The 17,735-nt window shown below is 49.0% G+C and overlaps 2 protein-coding genes across 6 annotated transcripts in view; one reads left to right on the forward strand and one right to left on the reverse strand.

The window, feature by feature from the left end:
* Positions 1-2,984: 2,984 nt before the first annotated feature.
* On the forward strand, positions 2,985-13,360 carry Znhit3 (zinc finger HIT-type containing 3). 2 transcript variants are annotated; one of them, XM_090351194.1, is made up of 6 exons: positions 2,985-3,032; positions 7,020-7,054; positions 7,129-7,160; positions 9,511-9,591; positions 11,174-11,251; positions 12,851-13,358. In XM_090351194.1, the coding sequence occupies exons 1-6, from the start codon at positions 2,988-2,990 to the stop codon at positions 13,030-13,032; spliced, it is 453 nt and encodes a 150-aa protein (XP_090207320.1). In that variant the 5' UTR covers positions 2,985-2,987; the 3' UTR covers positions 13,033-13,358. The 2 variants fall into 2 exon arrangements, with proteins under 2 accessions (XP_090207320.1, XP_090207319.1); XM_090351193.1 differs by lacking the exon at positions 2,985-3,032 and having other exon boundaries at positions 6,969-7,054; positions 12,851-13,360.
* Positions 13,216-17,735, reverse strand: part of Myo19 (myosin XIX) — a 30,740-nt gene continuing 26,220 nt past the window's right edge. For all 4 annotated transcript variants that reach the window (XM_090351188.1, XM_090351190.1, XM_090351189.1 and 1 more), the window contains 5 exons: positions 17,437-17,594; positions 17,210-17,339; positions 17,010-17,095; positions 15,752-16,048; positions 13,216-13,948 (listed from right to left, as the gene is read on the reverse strand). In XM_090351188.1, the coding sequence (XP_090207314.1) occupies positions 13,820-13,948; positions 15,752-16,048; positions 17,010-17,095; positions 17,210-17,339; positions 17,437-17,594 (800 nt within the window). In that variant the 3' untranslated portion in view covers positions 13,216-13,819. The remainder of the gene's footprint in view (positions 13,949-15,751; positions 16,049-17,009; positions 17,096-17,209; positions 17,340-17,436; positions 17,595-17,735) is intronic.

The raw sequence follows: 17,735 nt of genomic DNA on the forward strand, positions 1-17,735 counted from the left end.
ATTCTATATATGTACCACATTTTTTGTATCCATTCATCTGTAATGGGGCATCTGGGTTGTTTCCATCATTTGGCAATTGTCAACAGTGCAGTGATGAACATGGCTGTGCAGGTGTCCTTATCATTTCCCGGGTCAGGATGCTCAGGGTAGATGCCCAGGAGTGGTATGTGGGCTACTCTTTTTACATTGGAGTGCCTGTAATCAGCTGCCTGTGGGCCATATTTCTCCCCTGCACCTAGACTGTGTCTAACAGAACAGAATCCAGTCTCACATCATCTGGTGGTAGCTGTGCTCCCTCCCATTCCCCTCCCACTTCTGAGCCCTTGGGGATCTGGAAATACTCAGGCACAAACCCAGGCCCTGCAGTCATTGGTGGGGCTAGACTCACGAATTGAGAGTCATACAGACCATGCCATTAGAGAAGATGGTTGGCGCTGGGTGCCTAGAAGTCCAGTGGATTGGGAGACTGAGATCAGGAAGATTATGATTTGATCAGAGGCTAGCCCAGGCAGAAAGTTTCCCAAGACCCTGTTTCAACTCAGAGCTGTGTGTGGTGGCACATGCCTATCATTCTAGCTACTTGGGAGGGAGGCCAAGATAGGAAGGATCATGATTCCAGGCTAGATTAGGCAGAATTTGGGCATAGTGTCACAACCCACTCCAGCATCCCAGGCACAATGAGAAGCTTCAAGTACACAGACAGGTACATGCTTGGGCAAGATGAAAGGCTCTGTCTCAAAAATCATCCCAGAAAAGGACTGGAGGCTGGCCAAAGGGCAGATTTCTGACTTGAGGTTGTTATTTAACACCCAGGCTCGCTCCCCACCTCCACACCCACCAACAGAGCATAATGCAGAAGGAGCAAAGTGTCACTCTGACCACCACTCCATGCCTCAGTACCCCCTCTGAAAAGATGACTGATGCATTAAAAAGCTAGTGCACAGGCTGAGAGTGTGGCTTAGTGGTAGAGTGCTGGTCTAGCTCATATGAAGCCCTGGGTTCAATTCCTCAGTACTACATACACAGAAAAAGCCAGAAGTGGCACTGCGGCTCAAGTGGCAGGGCACTAGCCTTGAGCAAAAAGTGTCCAAGGACAGTGCCCAGGCTCTGAGTTCAAGCCGCAGGACTGGCCAAAAAAAAAAGGGGGGGGGGTGCATATAAAGTGCTTGGTTCCAAGCCAGAAAAGGCTTGGGAAAAGGATTTTGGGGTCACCACCTTCCTGTTTATTGGCATTCCACTTGGATCTGTTCCCATGGAAATAAGAAGAATGCTGAAGATGATCGGAGGGTGGGCAAGGAGACAGACTCTCCTGGGGAACCGGGGTCTCTTGGTGGCTATTGTATAAACATGATGTACGAGCCAAGCCCAAGGAGCCCAGTTGGTCAGGAGGCAGCTCTGCCCTGCCCCCACCGCGCTCCAGGACATTTCCCTGTATTGTACTAAGGGCCTCCTGCTTGCTCTAACTCAGCTTTTTCCTTACAGCTGGTGTTTTACAACTTGAACCATGCCTCTGCTTCCTGCTTTTTACTGTTTAGTTGGAGATAAAAGTTCTGGGGTCTTCATCTGCCTGGGCTGGTCTCAAAGACCACAATCCTCTGCTCTCCACTAGGATAGCTAGGGTTACAGGTGCTGCTGGCACCTGGCATGCTCTAGCATTTTATGACATCTTTGTCTGTGAATGTCTTCTGACATCTAGACAGGAGAGCGCTGTGCTCCTGCCCCTGTGCCAACAAATCTGGACAGTGGGGCAGAGCTGGGGGGGGTGGACAGAGCGCATTTGATGACTCTGCTAGGACTTCTGGGGACACAGTACTCCAAGAAGTCAAAAATCTGTGTGTTCAACTTGAATATTGTGGTAACAGAGTTACATGAGGAGGGGCGGACAAAAGAAACCACTCTTTCAGTAGAAGGCTAGCCTTGAGCTGAAGAGTTTAGCGACAGCCCCCAGGCCCAGAGTTCAAGCCCCACGATAGACAAACGAACAAGAATGAAAAAACCCACTCTTTTTGTTCTAGAGTGATGGGAATCTGCTTTGCTCTCATAACTCCATGTTACGCCCTTGGCCCATGGATCACCCTCCCCTCCCCCGTGGAGCCCCCCTGGTCCTGAGGAAACTTCATCCCTTACCTTATCTGAAGGCCCAGGTCTGGTCTTATCTGAAAGTGCAGGACTGTTGGTGTCAGGAGGATACCACTACCATAAAACCCCAACAGGGCTGTTTACGTGGTAAACACCAAACTGGACAATTCAGACAATAAATCTCCAGCAGGACAGAACAAAGAAATTCCAGAGAAGGATCTCAGAATGTAGGGAACCTTAACACCCCTCAAGTTCCCTGCTCCATGCCTCTCCAGCACTGTGTTCCATGGAGTCCCTGTGCAGTAGATGTAAACCTATTCTAGTCTGCTGAAGTCTGTCTCCTTTCTCTTCTTAAGTTTGCTTGACGCAGTTTCCAAACATACAGAAAGGAAGGAAGACAGACACAAGTTGGTTGGCTCATTTCAATTTAACACATGTCCCGAACTTTGTTTCTACCTGTCCTTGGCACAGGACAAATTCTGAATTTTACAACCCTTGTCCTGACCCACTTGCCCTACAAGTCTCCAGCTCCATGACTGGCAGGCAGTTTCCTACTCTGCTCTGTAAAACCTGCCAGTCTCCTAGCTACCAGCTCAGCAATGTGTTTTTGACCAAAATAACAGAGGTAACTACTGGAAAGGATGATTTATTTATTTTGGCTCAGTTTCCATTAACGGCCTGGAGGAATAGCAGAGCAGAGCAGTTCTTGGCATGGTATCTAGGAGCCAGAGAAAGAGAAGATAGGTTCAGGGCAAAACACTCACTGCTTGACCTTTAGACCCCTCCTACCCTTCTGGCCTCACAGATCAAATAATGAACCCATTCATTAAGTCATAGCCCCACATAATGTAATTATCTCTGAGAATAACTTTGGGGACACATGTAGAGGTCTGTTTCACACCGCCTGAATGTGTCCCAGGGAATTTAAGCTGGGAGATATGGAAGCTCAGAAGGTGTGAGATGATCCAGTAATCCAAGTGCTCCTCTTGTCTGTTTTCCCAACACCTCTGTGAGGGGGGATTCAGTTCTTGAGCTCCTTCACAGCGTGGAAACGACTGCGTGTCATATCACCCATCATTGTCCAGAGCTGGAGGATGGGTACAACTTCTTTCTTTTTTTCTTTTCGTGCCAGCCTAGGGGCTTGAATTCAGGGCCTGGGTACTTTCCTTGAGGGTTTTTTCCCTCTCTCAGGGTTAGTATTTTACCACTTGAGCCTCTCTGTCTCTCTCTGTCTCTGTCTCTCTCTGTCTCTCTGTCTCTCTGTCTCTGTCTCTCTCTGTCTCTGTCTCTCCGTCTCTGTCTCTCCGTCTCTGTCTCTGTCTCTCTGTCTCTCCGTCTCTCTGTCTCTGTCTCTGTCTCTCTCTGTCTCTGTCTCTCTGTCTCTGTCTCTGTCTCTCTGTCTCTCTGTCTCCGTCTCTCTGTTTCTGTCTCTGTTTCTCTTCCCTCCCCCCTCTCCCCCTCTCCCCTCCTCCCCCTCTCCCCCTCTCCCCCCTGTCCCCCTCCCCTCCCCCCTTCCTCTCAGTTGGAGATAATTAGGGGCGGGGATAGCCCTGGGAGCCCCGGAAAAGCCATGGCGCCTGGGTGTCCACTTCGGTGCATGCGCCCCTTTTCCCCGGGAGAGACCCAGCCCACCGTCCCCGCCCGGCGGAGCTCGGGCCGTGGGCGCGCGGGTGTCTGCGGGGCTGGGCCCGCGGCGCCCTCTGGCGGGGGCTCCGCCGCTGGGCCGGGCGGCCCGGCGGCCTCGCTGGACCCGCCGGGGAGCGAGCCGGGGCTCCCAGGGGCTGCCGCGGGCGGCTCGGCGTGCTGGTCTGCGGGCCGCAGATCCCTTCCTGCCTGCACGTGGTGGGCGCGGGGCCCAGCGGGGCCCAGGACTGCGGGCGGGGAGTCAGCGCGGGCGGACACCCTCGCGGGGGCCGCGGCCTTTGTCCCCCACCCACGGGACACAGCTGCAGAGGTCCGTGGTCAGCCACCGCACAGGGAGCCGCTATTTCCCCCCTTTTCTCCTCCTCCTCCTCCCCCCTCCTGCCATCCTGGAGCTCAGGGCCTGAGCCCCGTCCTGGGCTTTGTCAAGGCTGGAGCTCCGCCACTTGAGCCTCCGCACCACCTCCTGCGTTTTTCTATGCATGTGGCACTGGGGAGTTGAACCCAGGTCTTCGTGCGCGCTAGGCAAGCTCTCCACCACGAGGCCAGACTCCTGGCCCTGGGGGTGGATTTCGACCAGTGCCACCAAGGGCCCACTGGGGCCCCGGACGAGCCGCTGGCCTTGCTTGGCCTTCTCAGATAGCCTGGACCTTCAGGGACGCTTGAGGCACCGCCGGCGACGGGGTCTGGGAGCGCTCGTCTGGGGCTCTGGATGGGTGCTGGGTGGAGAAGAGGCGGCCTGCGCGGCCTGCGGCCTTGCCGCGGCCAGACAGGGAAGGGGCCTGGGCGCCTCAGATCTCCCACCCAGGGGGAGCGGAGCGGAGGTTCTGGAACCAACACTCAACCGGTTTTCTAGCACGCACTCTACCACCAGGCCACACTCCTGATTACCAAGGGCTGTGGACTTGGAAGAGTGTTTTGCTCTGCTCCTAGGAGACAAATGCTGTCACGTGAGCTACAGCTCAACTTCCCAACCACTTCTTTGGCTTCAGCTATTTTTCAAAGTAAAGTCATTGTGTTGGCTCAAAGCTGCAGACCAGAATCCTTTTTTATTTTTTATTTTTGTGGGTCTTGAACTCGGCCTGGGCGCTGTCCCTGAGCTCTTCAGCTCAAGGCTACCACCCTACCCTTGAGCCAAGCCCTATTTTCCATTTTTCTAGAGGTTAACTGGAGATAAGTCTCAGGTCCTTTTGTGCCTGGGCCGGCTTTGAACCTTGATCCTCAGATTTCAGCCTGCTGAGTAGCTAGGATTACAGGCGTGAGTCACCACACTCAGTGACCAGAATCTTTCTATCCATACCCTCCAAAGTAGCTGGGATGGCTTATAGATTGAGATAGGGTTTCATTGACTTTTTGCTCTGCCGACCTCAAATCTCCAACTGCTAGGTCTCCACCTTCTGAATAGCTAGGATTATAACTGTGAATCACTGTATCTGTCCATTATCTTCTCTTTATTTTTATTTAAACTTTTTTTTTTTTTTTTGCTGGTCCTGGGGCTTGAACTCAGGTCCTGGGCTCTGTCCCTGAGCCTTTCTGTGCTCAAGGCTACTGCTCTACCACTTGAGCCATAGCACCAATTCTGGCCTTTTCTGTGTATGTGATACTGAGGAATCGAACACAGGACTTCATGTGTGCTAGGCAAGCACTCTACCACTAAGCCATATTCCCAGCTCTGACCTCTGGAAGTCAACAGCAAACGGGCAGTACAGGAATCACAGTAGGGAGCTCATTTGTGAGTGGCTATTCCTCAAGACATTTCCTTCTCTGGGCATAGTGACACATATTGTAATCCACATTCAGGAGGTGGAGGCAGGATGATTGTGGGTTCAAGACCAGCTTGAGTTACCTGGGAGACTGTCTTTAAAAAAAGAGAGGGGCTGGGAGCACAGTGCAGTGGTAGAGTGCTCCCTTAGCATGCATGAAGCCTGTACCACTTATATAGAAAAAAGCAGGAAGTGGTGCTGTGGCTCAAGTGGTAGAGCATTAGCCTTGAGAAAGCCCAAGGACAGTGCTCAGGCCTTGAGTTCAAGCCCCAGGACTGTCAAAAAAGAAAGAAAGAAAAGAAAAAAAAAGGTCTTTCCTCTAGAAAAAGTGGCTAAATCAGTTAAGGGCAGGTCAAGGCCCTTGTGTGCCATATGAGCCACCCTATTTTGTGTTGGCTAGTATCTGAATTTTTCATTTGCCAAAGATAAGAAGATTGGATGAGGCCGTGAGTTTGGCCTAGTGGTAGAGTGCTTGCCTAGTGCACAGGAAGACCTGGGTTCAACTCCTCGGTACCACATATGTAGAAAAAAGCAGGAAGTGGTGCTGTGGCTCAAGTGGCAGAGTGCTAGCCTTGAGAAAGTCCAAGGACAGTGCTCAGGCCTTGAGTTCAAGGCGGAAGAGTGGCACACACACACAAAAAAGAATTCGTGAGTTTGGCCTAATGCTTGCCTAGCATGCAGGAAGACCTGAGTTCAATTCCTTGGTACCACATACATAGAAAAAAAGCCAGAAGTGGTGCTGAGGCTCCAGTGGTAGAGCTCTAGCCTTGAGAAAGTCCAAGGACAGTGCTCAGACCCTGAGCTTAAGCCCAGGACTGGCCAAAAAAAAAGAAAGAAAAGAATAGAAAAGAAGACTGGACGAGTGGGAAAATTCAATGTCTTTTCTAATTCAATGTTATGAGATTCAGGAAATCCTATAGCAACACACCTGAGGAGAAGCAAGTCACACAGAGCTACATAAGGACAGGGACAAAGATCAGAAAAACAAAGAAAACCAAAAAAGCACCAGGCGCCGTGGCTCACGCCCATAATCCTAACTGGGATTAGCTAGGATGGCTAATCTGAGGATCAAGGTTCAAAGCTGGCCCGGGCACTAAAGTCCCTGAGACTCTTACCTCCAATTAACCACAGCTCGAGGGGTAGGGCGTAGCCTTCAAGAGCTCAGGGACAACGCCACACCTAGAGTTCAAGTCCCAAACAAACAACAACAACAACAGAAGCCCCCCAGACCACAGCTACCTGAGATCCATTGAGGGTATCGGCGCTCTACTTTTGAGGTCTGACCAAACCTCAAAGTCCTCAGCAGGATTGATTGATTGCTTTGGACTTTCCTTAAGTGCCGGGCGCTGATTGGCTCTGGTGTCGTACTCAAATGAGCGGGCGTGCCCCGCGCTGATTGGCTCTTGTTCCTCACTCAAATGGGCGGGCGTGCCCGGCGCTGACGCGCGTCTGCTGTCGCGCGGAGCCGGCGCGTGGTGCCGCGCCATGACCTCGCTCCGGTGTCACACTGCGGTCTGCGTGATCTGCTTGGAGAAGCCCAAGTACCGCTGCCCGGCCTGCCGCGTGCCCTAGTGAGTGGCGGGAGGCCGGGTCGGGGATGGGGGCGGGCGGGGGCCCCGCGCTTACGCGGTCTCTGTCGTTGCAGCTGCTCCGTGACCTGCTTCCAGAAGCACAAAGGTAAGGCCTCGCCTCGGCCCCGGGCGGCGGACCCGCCCCGGCCGCGTCGCGCGTGGCAGCTCCACGCCCCCACCGTCCTCGGGGACGGGGGGGGGGTGGAGGAACTCTACCCGTGCCTCGGGGGTCCCTTCCGAGCCCCGCAGCCCTCCTGCCCTTCCTGCCTGTCCCGCCGCGTCCTCAGCCCTCAATCCCCGCAGCCCCAGGCCACTGTCTGAAAACCAAGTAGTAAGATAAATGCCTGGCTCTGTTGGCTCACATCTTTAATCCTAGCTACTCAGGAGGCGGAGATCAGAAGGATCACGTTAGACGCCAGCCCGGCAGGGGAGTCCTGGAGACTTGGCTTCAACTAACCATCTTGAACAGGAAGTGGTAGAGTACCAGCCTTGAGCCAAAGCAGCTCAGGGACAGTGCCCAGACCTGAGTTCAAGCGCCAGGACTGGCAAGAACAAAACAAAACAATTTAAAAAAATCAAACTTCTTACCTGCAGCCCTATGGAGTGCCTTTAGTAACTCTAGTGCATCAAGTTGCTCTTCCCCTTGTGCCTCTATTGCTGCTGGGGTGATTTTTCTAGAAATATGAATTCGAGCTATTCCATCCCTTGTTGAAAACTCCAGTGGACTAATGTTAGTGGCTCACACCTGTAACCCCAGCTACTTAGGAAGCTGAAATCTTTCATAGTTCGAAGCCAGCCTGAGCAGAAAAGTCCTTGACACTCTTTATCTCCAGTTGACTAGCAAAAAGAGAGGTGAAGGTGTGGTTTAAATGGAAAAGTATCAGGCTTAAATGGAAGAGTATCATGCTTTTTTTTTGGCCAGTCCTGGGGCTTGAACTCAGGGCCTGGGCGTTGTCCTTGGAAACATTTTTTGCTTAAGGCTGGTGCTCTTGCCACTTTAGCCACAGCACCACTTCCAGCCTTTTCTGTGTATGTGGTACTGAGTAATTGAACCCAGGGCTTCATGTGTGCGTGATGAGCACTCTACCACTAGGTTATGCACCCAGTCCAAAGAGTATCAGTCTTAATCAGAAAAGCTTAGCAAGAACCTGGGGTCCTGAGTTCAAAATCTCCATGGCTCACCGGCATAGAGGGCAGTGTTCCCTAGGGAGACATTGTCCCATGGGGGTACTATTGATAATGGGTGCTTGGGGTCAAATGCAGATCCTGTGGTATGGGAGATCATGATGCAACAGTAAAGATCTGCATGGTAATTGAGCTTTTCTTGAGGCCCTAGAAGTGACATTCTTTTGCTCTTGCTTCTTCTTGAGAACCAAGTTTTTGCTGGGCCAGCCCTCTTGGTTGGCATAGTACATACAGATGTGGTGTCTGATCATTGAGTTGTTTGTGATTATTATTTGCCAGTACTGGGCCTTGAACTCAGGACTTTGGTTTTTTTCCATATATATATATATATATATATATATATATATTTATTTATTTATTTATTTTTTTTTTTTTTGCCAGTCTTGGGCTTGAGCTCAGGGCTTGAGCACTGTCCTTGGACTTTCTCAAGACTAGAGCTCTACCACTTGAGCCTCAGCACCACTTCTGGCTTTTTTCTATGTATGTGGTACTATGGAATCGAACCTGGGTCTTTGTGCATGCTAGGCAAGCACTTTAACCACTAGGCCAAACTCCTGGCCCTCCTCATATATTTTTATTGTAATTAATAGAAGGGTTACATTATATTCACCAGATAGAAGATGCATTACTTCACAAACATTGATACCCTTTCTCATGTCTTGATCCCCATTTCCCTCCCTCCACCCCTGTCCCTCATCTATTTTTTTTTTTAACCAGTCCTGGGGTTTGAACTCAGGGTCTGGGCACTTTCCTTGGGCTTTCTCAAGGCCTAGTGCTCTACCACTTGAGCCACAGTACCACTTCTGGCTTTTTCTGTGTACGTGGTACCAAGGAATTGAACCCAGAGCTTCATGAATGCTAGGCAAGCACTCTACCACCAGGCCATGCTCCTTGCCCTGAACTCAGGACCTGGAACTTGCTGAACTTGTTTCCTTGGCTAGTGCTTTGCCATTTGAGCCATGCCTCCAGCTTGCAAATGTGCTGAAAAGATCATGAGGTGCTCATTGAAGTCCCTGTGCCACTTAATCCATAATGAAAAATCCTATGAGATTAGGCAAAAGAAGGGAAGATGGGGACAAAAGCCCGGTATCCTCATCCTCTTTCAGACTAAGTGTTGCTCTTGATTTTCCTTTTTCTGTCCCTTACTTTGATCATTCCCTATTTCCCATCCATCTGTCCCTGATACATAAGCTTCCGTTTGGCTTGGTGGGAAGGGGCATCCTTGTTGCTTGAAAGGAGGGATTCATGCCTGAGATTTGTGTCCATTTCAGAGCAGTGCAATCCTGAAACTCATCCCATTGAGAAAAGATCAGCAGCTCCTGTAAAAACCACAAAGCCTGAGGAAAACAAAAGTAGGTTGTGGCTTTCACTTTTAATTTTGTTTATGTGGGACTGAGGAATTGAGCCCAGGGCCTCATGCATTCATTCTTACATTCCCAGCCCTGCTGTTGCTTTCAAACACACAAGACTCAAAAGGGTTTCAGAAAATAAGAGGGTGGAAAGAAAGTGGGCTGGACAAGGAGTGCAGAAGGATGGCTTTATTTGGAAGTGGCTGCCTCGAGAGCAGCTTGAAGCCTCTAGTGTTGAGAGGAAGCAGACAGGAGGCAGAGAGAGAGGTCATGGACATGGCCTGTGGGTTTGCAGTGGACTCTGTGGCAAGAGCCTCTTTTAGCCATCACTGTGGGTTTCCCCGATGAGGCCTTGCTGAGCTAGTCTGCTGCTATCCCATCCCATGCCATGCCATGCCATGCCATGCCATCCTATCCGTCCATGCTGTTCCCCTAGTATCTCCTGGTAGTCTGCATTGTACCAGGCTTTGCAAGCAGTCCCTCTTGGTGTCATTAAAGAGGTACTGAAGATGGTTCATTTGCCATTGGACAAACTTCCTGGGTAGGTTCAGTCAGTGCCAATAATTTTCTGTCTGTGCTAAAAGCACAGGGGAGTGTTTGGCAGGTTTTTACAGAGCACCCAGTTCCCTGGCCCATCACCAACGTGATAGGAGGAAGAGCAGTAAGACCTGCAATTCCAGACTCCATCTCAAAGACCACAGGGCAATGGGAAGTGTGAACACAAGAATAAAGAATTGGTATTAGTGATGTCACTTTTTTTTTTTTTTTAGTGCTCATACTAAGGCTTAAATTCAGGTTAGAGTAGGCTCAACTTCATGGTTGGCATAGGCTCCCTTAGCTTTTTCACTCTACTTCTTGCGCTACAGCTTCACGTAAGTTTTTTTTTTTTTTGCCAGTCCTGGGCTTGAGCTCAGGGCCTGAGCACTGTCCTTGGACTTTCTCAAGGCTAGAGCTCTACCACTTGAGCCTCAGCACCACTTCCGGCTTTTTTTTTTGTATGTATGTGATACTAAGGAATCGAACCCTGGTCTTCCTGCATGCTAGGCAAGCACTTTAACCACTAGGCCAAACTCCCGGCCCCCTCACATTAGCTGGACATAAGAGGCTCATGGACTATTTGCCCAGGCTGGTTTTGAACCATGACCCTCAGATCTTAGCCTCTTAAATAGCTAGGATTACAGGCATGGAGCCTGGTTGAACCACCAATTCTTGCCTCTTCCATTTTGTACAAGAAAATATTAGTGTGATTGTGAATTTTAGAGCAGATGTTACTTTTGTTTTTTTGTAACTATAAAATTACAGTCTAGGGCAGGTGCCAGTGGTTCATGTCTGTAATCCTAGCTACTCAGGAGGCTGATCTGAAAATCATAGTTAAAGCCAGCCTGGGCAGGGGAAGTCTGTGAGACCTCTCTCCAATTAACTACTAGAAAATGAGACAAAGTGCTGTGTCTCAAAGTGGTAGAGCACTTGCCATGAGTGAGTGCAGTATGGTGCCCAGGCCCTGAGTTCAAGTCCCATGATGAATAACAAAAACAAAAAAAACCCCCAGAATCCTGAGCCATTGCTTGTGCCTTGTATTCTTCAGATGATGACTGTGTGGCTGATTTTCTCAACAGTGATGAGGAGCAAGACAGAGTTTCTTTGCAGAGCTTAAAGAATTTAGGTAAGTGTGTACTGTGCTTTCTCTTTGTGTCAGTACTGGGGCTTGAGCCACGTCTTCACTGCCATTCCCTAACCTCAGTGCTGAGGATCCAGTCCGGGGACTCATGCATGCTCTATGAGGCTATCTACCAAGCCTCAATTCCATTTTTTTTTTTCCTCAAATAATTTTCAAGTGCCTTTCTCTAGCAACACAATTTTATAAACATTTAAGTTTTCCTCCTTCCCAACCTGCCCATAACACCCACACCATTCCTTCCCAGAATCCTACTGATCTTGCAGATGTGATTCAAATGTTCTTAGCTAAGCTACTCTTGATCTACTACTTCTCTCAGAATTAAGCACTTTTTCTGGCTTTTTATAGTGCCTTGGACTTACTGGTAATATATAGACCATTCCCCATTTTATGGTAATTTGCTTCTGTCATGCAAATCTGTAGGGTAGAGACATATATTCCTTACATCTAGCATTTGATTTACTGGCTAGCTCTAACTGTAGGCTGGCATCACAAAATTGGATCCTTTTTTTTTTTTTGTAATGGGGCTTGAACTCTGGGCCTGGGCATTGTCCCTGAGCTCTTCAGCTCAAGGCTACCACCCTACCCCTGAGCCACAGACCCACCTCCTGTTTTCTAGGTGTTAACTGGAGATAAGAGTCTCAGTCTTTAGTGCCCGGGCTGGCTTTGAACTGTAATCCTCAGATCTCAGTCTCCTGAGTACCTAGATTACAGGCATGAGCCACACCACACCCGGCTAAGATTGGATGTTTTTTAGGGAGAAGCAGCCTAGTAGGTGGTAATTCTCACTATTCAAGAGGCTGAGGTCTGAGGATCTTGTTTGAAGCTAGCCTGAACAGGACAAGTCCATGAGACTCTTCTCTCCAATTAACCACCAAAAACTGAAAAGGGAGCTGTGGCTGTCCCCAGAAAGGTATTGGTGTTCATTTACATTAGAGGACTTGATATAACTGGTTCTCTCATGGAGAAGCTTTAATGCTCATCTAGACACAAAAGGTACACTTAACATTTGGGCTGAAGTTTCTTTTTAAATAGCTGAAATGATAAAAAGTTACAAAGATTTAATAAGCCCAAATCTGTTAATTGGATTTAACTTGCAGGGCTGGAGGCATGGCTCAAACTTAAGGTAAGAGTCCTTGCTTTGCCTCGCAAGTGCAAAGCTCAGTTCAAATCCTGGCACGGCCATAAAAAAAACTTACTTGGAAATACTCTATTGCTAACTTGAAATATTGCTATACTGATTTCACATAGTTCTCAATGAAGCAGTAGGGTTTATTTGCCAGTTGTCAGCTCTTTGGCCTGGGAAAGGATTCCAGCATCCACCCTCCTGTCCCCCAGCCTGCTCAAGTTGCTTATAAAATGGTGTTGGTATTTTGATTTGCATATAACCTATGAATATATTTTAACATCAACTTTTGAGTTTACTATGTAAATATTTTACTATATTGTTTAAGCCATAATAAGGAAAAAAGTCTACCTGTTCCAAACAAAGGTTAAGGGGATACAATTTCTTGATAGTTTATTATATTAGAAACATTAGCTTTTAGCCATCTCTCAGGATTCTGCTTGAACTTTTTACTTTTCAAGGGGAATCTGCAACTTTAAGAAGCTTACTGATGAATCCCCACCTTAGACAGCTGCTGGTCAGCCTTGATGAGGGGGACAACAAAGCAAAGCTGATGAGAACCTATATGCAAGAGCCTTTGTTTGTGGAGTTTGCAGACTGCTGTTTAAGCATCGTGGAGCCGTCCCACAGCGAGGACTCATAAAATGAAGCCCTGTATTCCTTGCCCAAGCATGTGCTTCACTCCTAGTACTTGTGGTTCTTCTCCCTGGAGGCTGGGTTGTGGGTCCCCAGGCAGCCTTGGCCTCCATCCATGTGTCTGCGAGGCGGATGCTTCAGATCCACCGATGCTCAAAGTGCCCATCCTTTATGAAGAAGATACTTGATATTCAAGTAAGGTTGGTTTTTTATTTTTATTTTTTGCACAGTTTGGATATACATAAATATCAGGTTTTCATCCATTTCAGTTAAAAACTGGATCGGTGTTACTAAAAGATGTAGTTCTCTTGTACACTGCATTGTCCTTCATTCCTAATCTTGTTTCAAATCATATTAAATAAATCAAGAACTTATTAAATATCGCCTCCCCCCAACTAAATGTCAAGTAGTTTTCCTCAGCTAAGACTTTAGAGCCATCTGTAGGTTGACCCTGCCTGTTTTCTTTTAAAGTGCTTGTGGGTAACCGCTCCACAGTGTAACAGTCTCCAGCTGAGTGATCTGTTAAGGTGGTGAAATGGGAAGGTCTCTGTGGACCTAATCCTGGCATGGTGACTACCAACCCTGGCACCCTTCGGTGCTTGGTGGGCTGGTACACTGGCTTTGGAGCCCTGGCTTGCAGACTGGATCTGTTGTATGGCATGCATTTGGAGTTGCCTTGAGGACTGTTTGGCACTTGGGTGCTAATCAAATGTCTTTGGCAAGGCAGCTGGCAAGAAAAGGCCTTATAGAAACAAAGGCATTAAAGATCACTCAGCCAGGTAGGTGAAACGAGGTCACCCATGGATCAACTTGTGTCTTTCTAGCAGAATCTGATTAAAACCTGTAACCGTACAGGGTGAAGGTTCAGGGCAGATGTCAGCATACTGAAGTGGAGACTTTCTGCAGTGAAACTTGACCGAGCCCTAGAGAAAGAATGACAGGAGTGAGGAATGAGGTGTCACTTAGCTTCGGCACCCGGGGAAGGGTAGAAATACGAGGTGTGGAGAGGTGCTGGCTGTAGGACTGAGTTCATGTTCATTCCTTCCCTCTTCCTTTCTTGGTACTGGGGCTTGAACTCAGGGCCTGGGCTGTGTCTCTTAGCTTTTATGCTCAAGGCTGGGACTCTACTACTTTAGCAAAAAGATGGAAGTGTAGACGTAGCTAATCAGTTAGAATTAAAAGTCTCATGGATTTGCCTGGGCTGGCTGTGAACCATGATCTGAAGATATCACTCAATAGCTGGATTATAGGCACGAGTGTCCAGCTAGTTAATGTTGTGGTTTCTGATTCTAAACACTTGCAGTCCAATGTAGTATTAAGATACCAAGTTTCACATCCATTCAGTGTGAGACATCTCATTCCTATGGCTGTTGATAGCCAGATTATCATTTACATTTTTTTGTTAGCCCATGTACTTTCATGTGAGATCTTACTCAGCTTTACTCAGCAATTCCTCTGGTGGCAACTGTTTTCTTGTCACTTTTTTCTTTTTAATCAGTAATGGGGCTTGAACTCTGGGCCTGGGCGCTGTCTCTGAGCTCTTCAGCTCAAGGTTAGCACTCTACCACTTGAGCCACAGCTCTGGTTTTCTGGTGATTAACTGGAGATAAGAGTCTCACAGACTTTTGTGCCCAGGCTTTCTTTGAACTGCGACCCTCATATCTCAGCCTCTTGAGAAGCTAGGATTACAGGCACGAGTCACCAGTGGTCGGCTTCTTGGTCAATGTCACTCACTGTACCCAGGTACTGGATGACTACCAAAAGGAGGCTCAGAGGTGAGTGACATGCCATCACCAGGTCAGCCAGTGAATGGGACAGAGCCAGGGCCCATATCTGGAGGGGCTGCCTCCACATGCTACACCTGTCACCTTCCTTCGCTACAGTGACTTCCAGAGTGTGCTGGTTGTCTGCCTGGCCCCAGCTGCTTATAATACAGAGGACTTATGATGATTGACTTATTTGCTTGTTTCCTTAGTTGAAAAATAACCAAGTAATCAAACTTGAGAAAATTCCGATGACAGATTTAGTATTATTTGAGGACACAAATGATCACCATACCTATTTTTTTTTTTTTAAATCAAAATAGGTTTTTAAAAAGACTGACGTTCACAGTTGTTAGTGCCATTCTACTTCTGCTGCCACCCTCAGGGGAGCTTCCTCATGCCCACTTGTCTGGCCGTGAAGATAGGCTGAACAGCCTGTTTGCCAGTGGGCTCTGTATCACAGCAGCAGAGCCAAAACATTTAGAGGCAGGTTTGTTATTGTTTGTTTAAATGAAGGCTCTGAGGCTGGGAATGTGGCTTAGTGCTTGCCTAGTTAGCATGCATGAAGCTCTGGGTTTGATTTCTCAGTACTACATAAACAGAAAAAGCTGGAAGTGATGCTGTGGCTCAAATGGTAGAGTGCTAGCCTTGAGCACAGAGAGGCTCAAGAATAGCGCCCTTGCCTTGGGTTCAAGCCCCAGGACTGACCAAAGATAAAAAGGTTCTACAAGGTCCCTAGTTCCCAGTTGTAACAGTGGAAACAGATTACTCCTTCAGCTGATGGTGGGGCAGGCAGGCTTTGGGCTTATCCAGCAGAGTCAGGAAAGGGCTCTGATCCAGCTTAGCCTTGTGTCCCCCTGGACACCTGAGCTTTGCTGCCTGCCAGTGTAGGCAACCTGAAGCTGTGGTGGGGCAATATTGTTTCACGGGATCAGGTGACTATCATCCCATCACACACCATACCTGAGGCAGTGCTCGGATGGATGTGACACCAGCCTGGTCTTGTTGTGCTGTCTGGACGTTGTAGTTACTAGGGCTGCTTGAGGGAAGGTGGAGGCAAGCACAGACCACTAGCTTCCTCTGAAAGCCTCGCACACCCACACCTGAGTTGGCCAGTACCAGTCCCAGGGGCCAGAGTCGGATGACTGCCCCCGGGAGCCTGGTCTGTGCTGGGGACAGTGGGGAACAGCTCCCGAGGCCAGGAGCTTGCTTTTCTTCTATTCCATCCAGTTCTTTAGAAGCAAGGAAAGCCATTCTGGTCTTGAAAGAAAACAGATCTCTTTATAGCTTTGAATTTGTCTAGGTCTTTCCCCAACCTCCCCACTTTTGAGATAGGGTCTCATTATGTAGTCTAGGGCTGGCCTTAAAATGTCTCAGGTGTCCCAAGTGCTGGGATTATAGATGTGTGCCACCATGGTTGGCTTTTGTCTGGCCTTTTTTTTTTTTTTTTGGCCAGTCCTGGGCCTTGAGCTCAGGGTCTGAGCACTGTCCTTGGACTTTCTTAAGCCTAGAACTCTACCATTTGAGTCTGACTTTTTTATATGTATGTGGTACCGAGGAACTAAACCTAGGTCTTCGTGCATGATAGGAAAGCACTCTACCATTAGGCCAAACTCCCAGCCCCTTGTCTGGCTTATTTTTTTGGGGGGGGAAGGGTTATGGGGCTTGAATTCAGCCTGGGCACTGTCCCTGAGCTCTTCAGCTCAAGGCTACTGCCCTACCCTAGAGCCAAGCCCCACTTCCCATTTTCTAGAGGTGAAATGGAGATAAGAGTCTCAGGTCCTTTTGTGCCCCGGCTGGCTTTGAACCTTGATCCTCAGATCTTGGCCTCCTGAGTAGCTAGGATTACAGGCATGAGCCAACCATGCCCCACATCTTGTCTGGCCTTCTTAATGGAAAATGGAAGCCTACTTTTTCCTAAGTCAGCTTGTCATAGTAAGTTGGAGGTACTTGGCTGTAAACAGCTGATGGAATTGAACTAGACTGGCTCCTCATGCCTGTGCTGCTTTAAAACCTAAAAACCTGAGACACCAGTGACAAACTGCATAACTCACCCTTCTCTCGCATGCATTTCCAAGGACAGTGTGTGTACCTGAAGGTTTTCATGCTACTCTACTTTCACTGCTGCCCACCAGGGAGTGCTGTCTCATTTGAGGACACGAGTGCCCTTCTCATTGCAATGGCACAATCATACTGCCTTCCCCACTGGAGTCATACTCACTCTCCACTTCTGCCATGCATGCTTGATGACCGTGGCAGCGGTGTGCAGCCTCTGGATGTATTTCCGAGTTAACCAGGAACGAACAGCTGAAGAGGTTGCCAGAAACAGTAGAGAGATAACAAAATGGCCACTGGTTCTATAGCTCAGCTTCAGTGGTAGATGGCATAGGGAGTAGCTGACGGGGGTCCTACCCCACTCACCTGCCTGGAGGAGCGTTGCAGCTTGCCTCTGCCTCTCTTGCTTTCGGTGCTGGTATCGCCTCCAGCCACACTGGATGCAGCGGGCACACTGCTCCAGTACCTGAGCACGCCCACATTCCAGAAGCTCTAGCTGGGAGGAGGTCATTCCATGAGCTCTTCAGCTACTCCTCCTTTTGCCCTGAGATGCCCTCACCCCGCCCAGTAACCTCTCCCCCAAACCTGCTCACCACAGAGTCAGTCATGAACACCTTGGTCCTGCCGCAATGTACTGCTGCAGTTGTGGCCTCAGCTGGGTCAGTGTGTGTGGCCAGTGTCTGCGTTAAAGCTGGTAGAGTGTGGAGAATGTCCTGGAGAAGGTGCAGGGTGGCCTCCTCGGCAGGCCATTCTGGGGTGGGGGACCGAGATCCGTCAGAGCATGGTCCTCTCTCTACATACTTCTGTAGACTGAAACATTCTACTCTACAAGCCTCTTCTCTGCTGCTGTTTCTAGCCATTAGAGGCAGCCTGTCTATTGTCTGTCAGGAGC

This window comes from Megascapheus bottae, chromosome 17 (genome assembly GCF_031878675.1).
Source record: "Megascapheus bottae isolate mThoBot1 chromosome 17, mThoBot2.hap1, whole genome shotgun sequence".
Classification (NCBI taxonomy): Eukaryota; Metazoa; Chordata; class Mammalia; order Rodentia; family Geomyidae; genus Megascapheus; species Megascapheus bottae.

Excerpts from the sequence above, each read along its gene's own strand:
- Znhit3 (XM_090351193.1), top strand. The coding sequence starts at position 6,969 with ATGACCTCGCTCCGGTGTCACACTGCGGTCTGCGTGATCTGCTTGGAG. Across the intron at positions 7,055-7,128 it reads CCGGCCTGCCGCGTGCCCTA|CTGCTCCGTGACCTGCTTCC; the intron begins GTGAGTGGCGGG and ends CTGTCGTTGCAG. Across the intron at positions 9,592-11,173 it reads AAAGCCTGAGGAAAACAAAA|ATGATGACTGTGTGGCTGAT; the intron begins GTAGGTTGTGGC and ends TGTATTCTTCAG.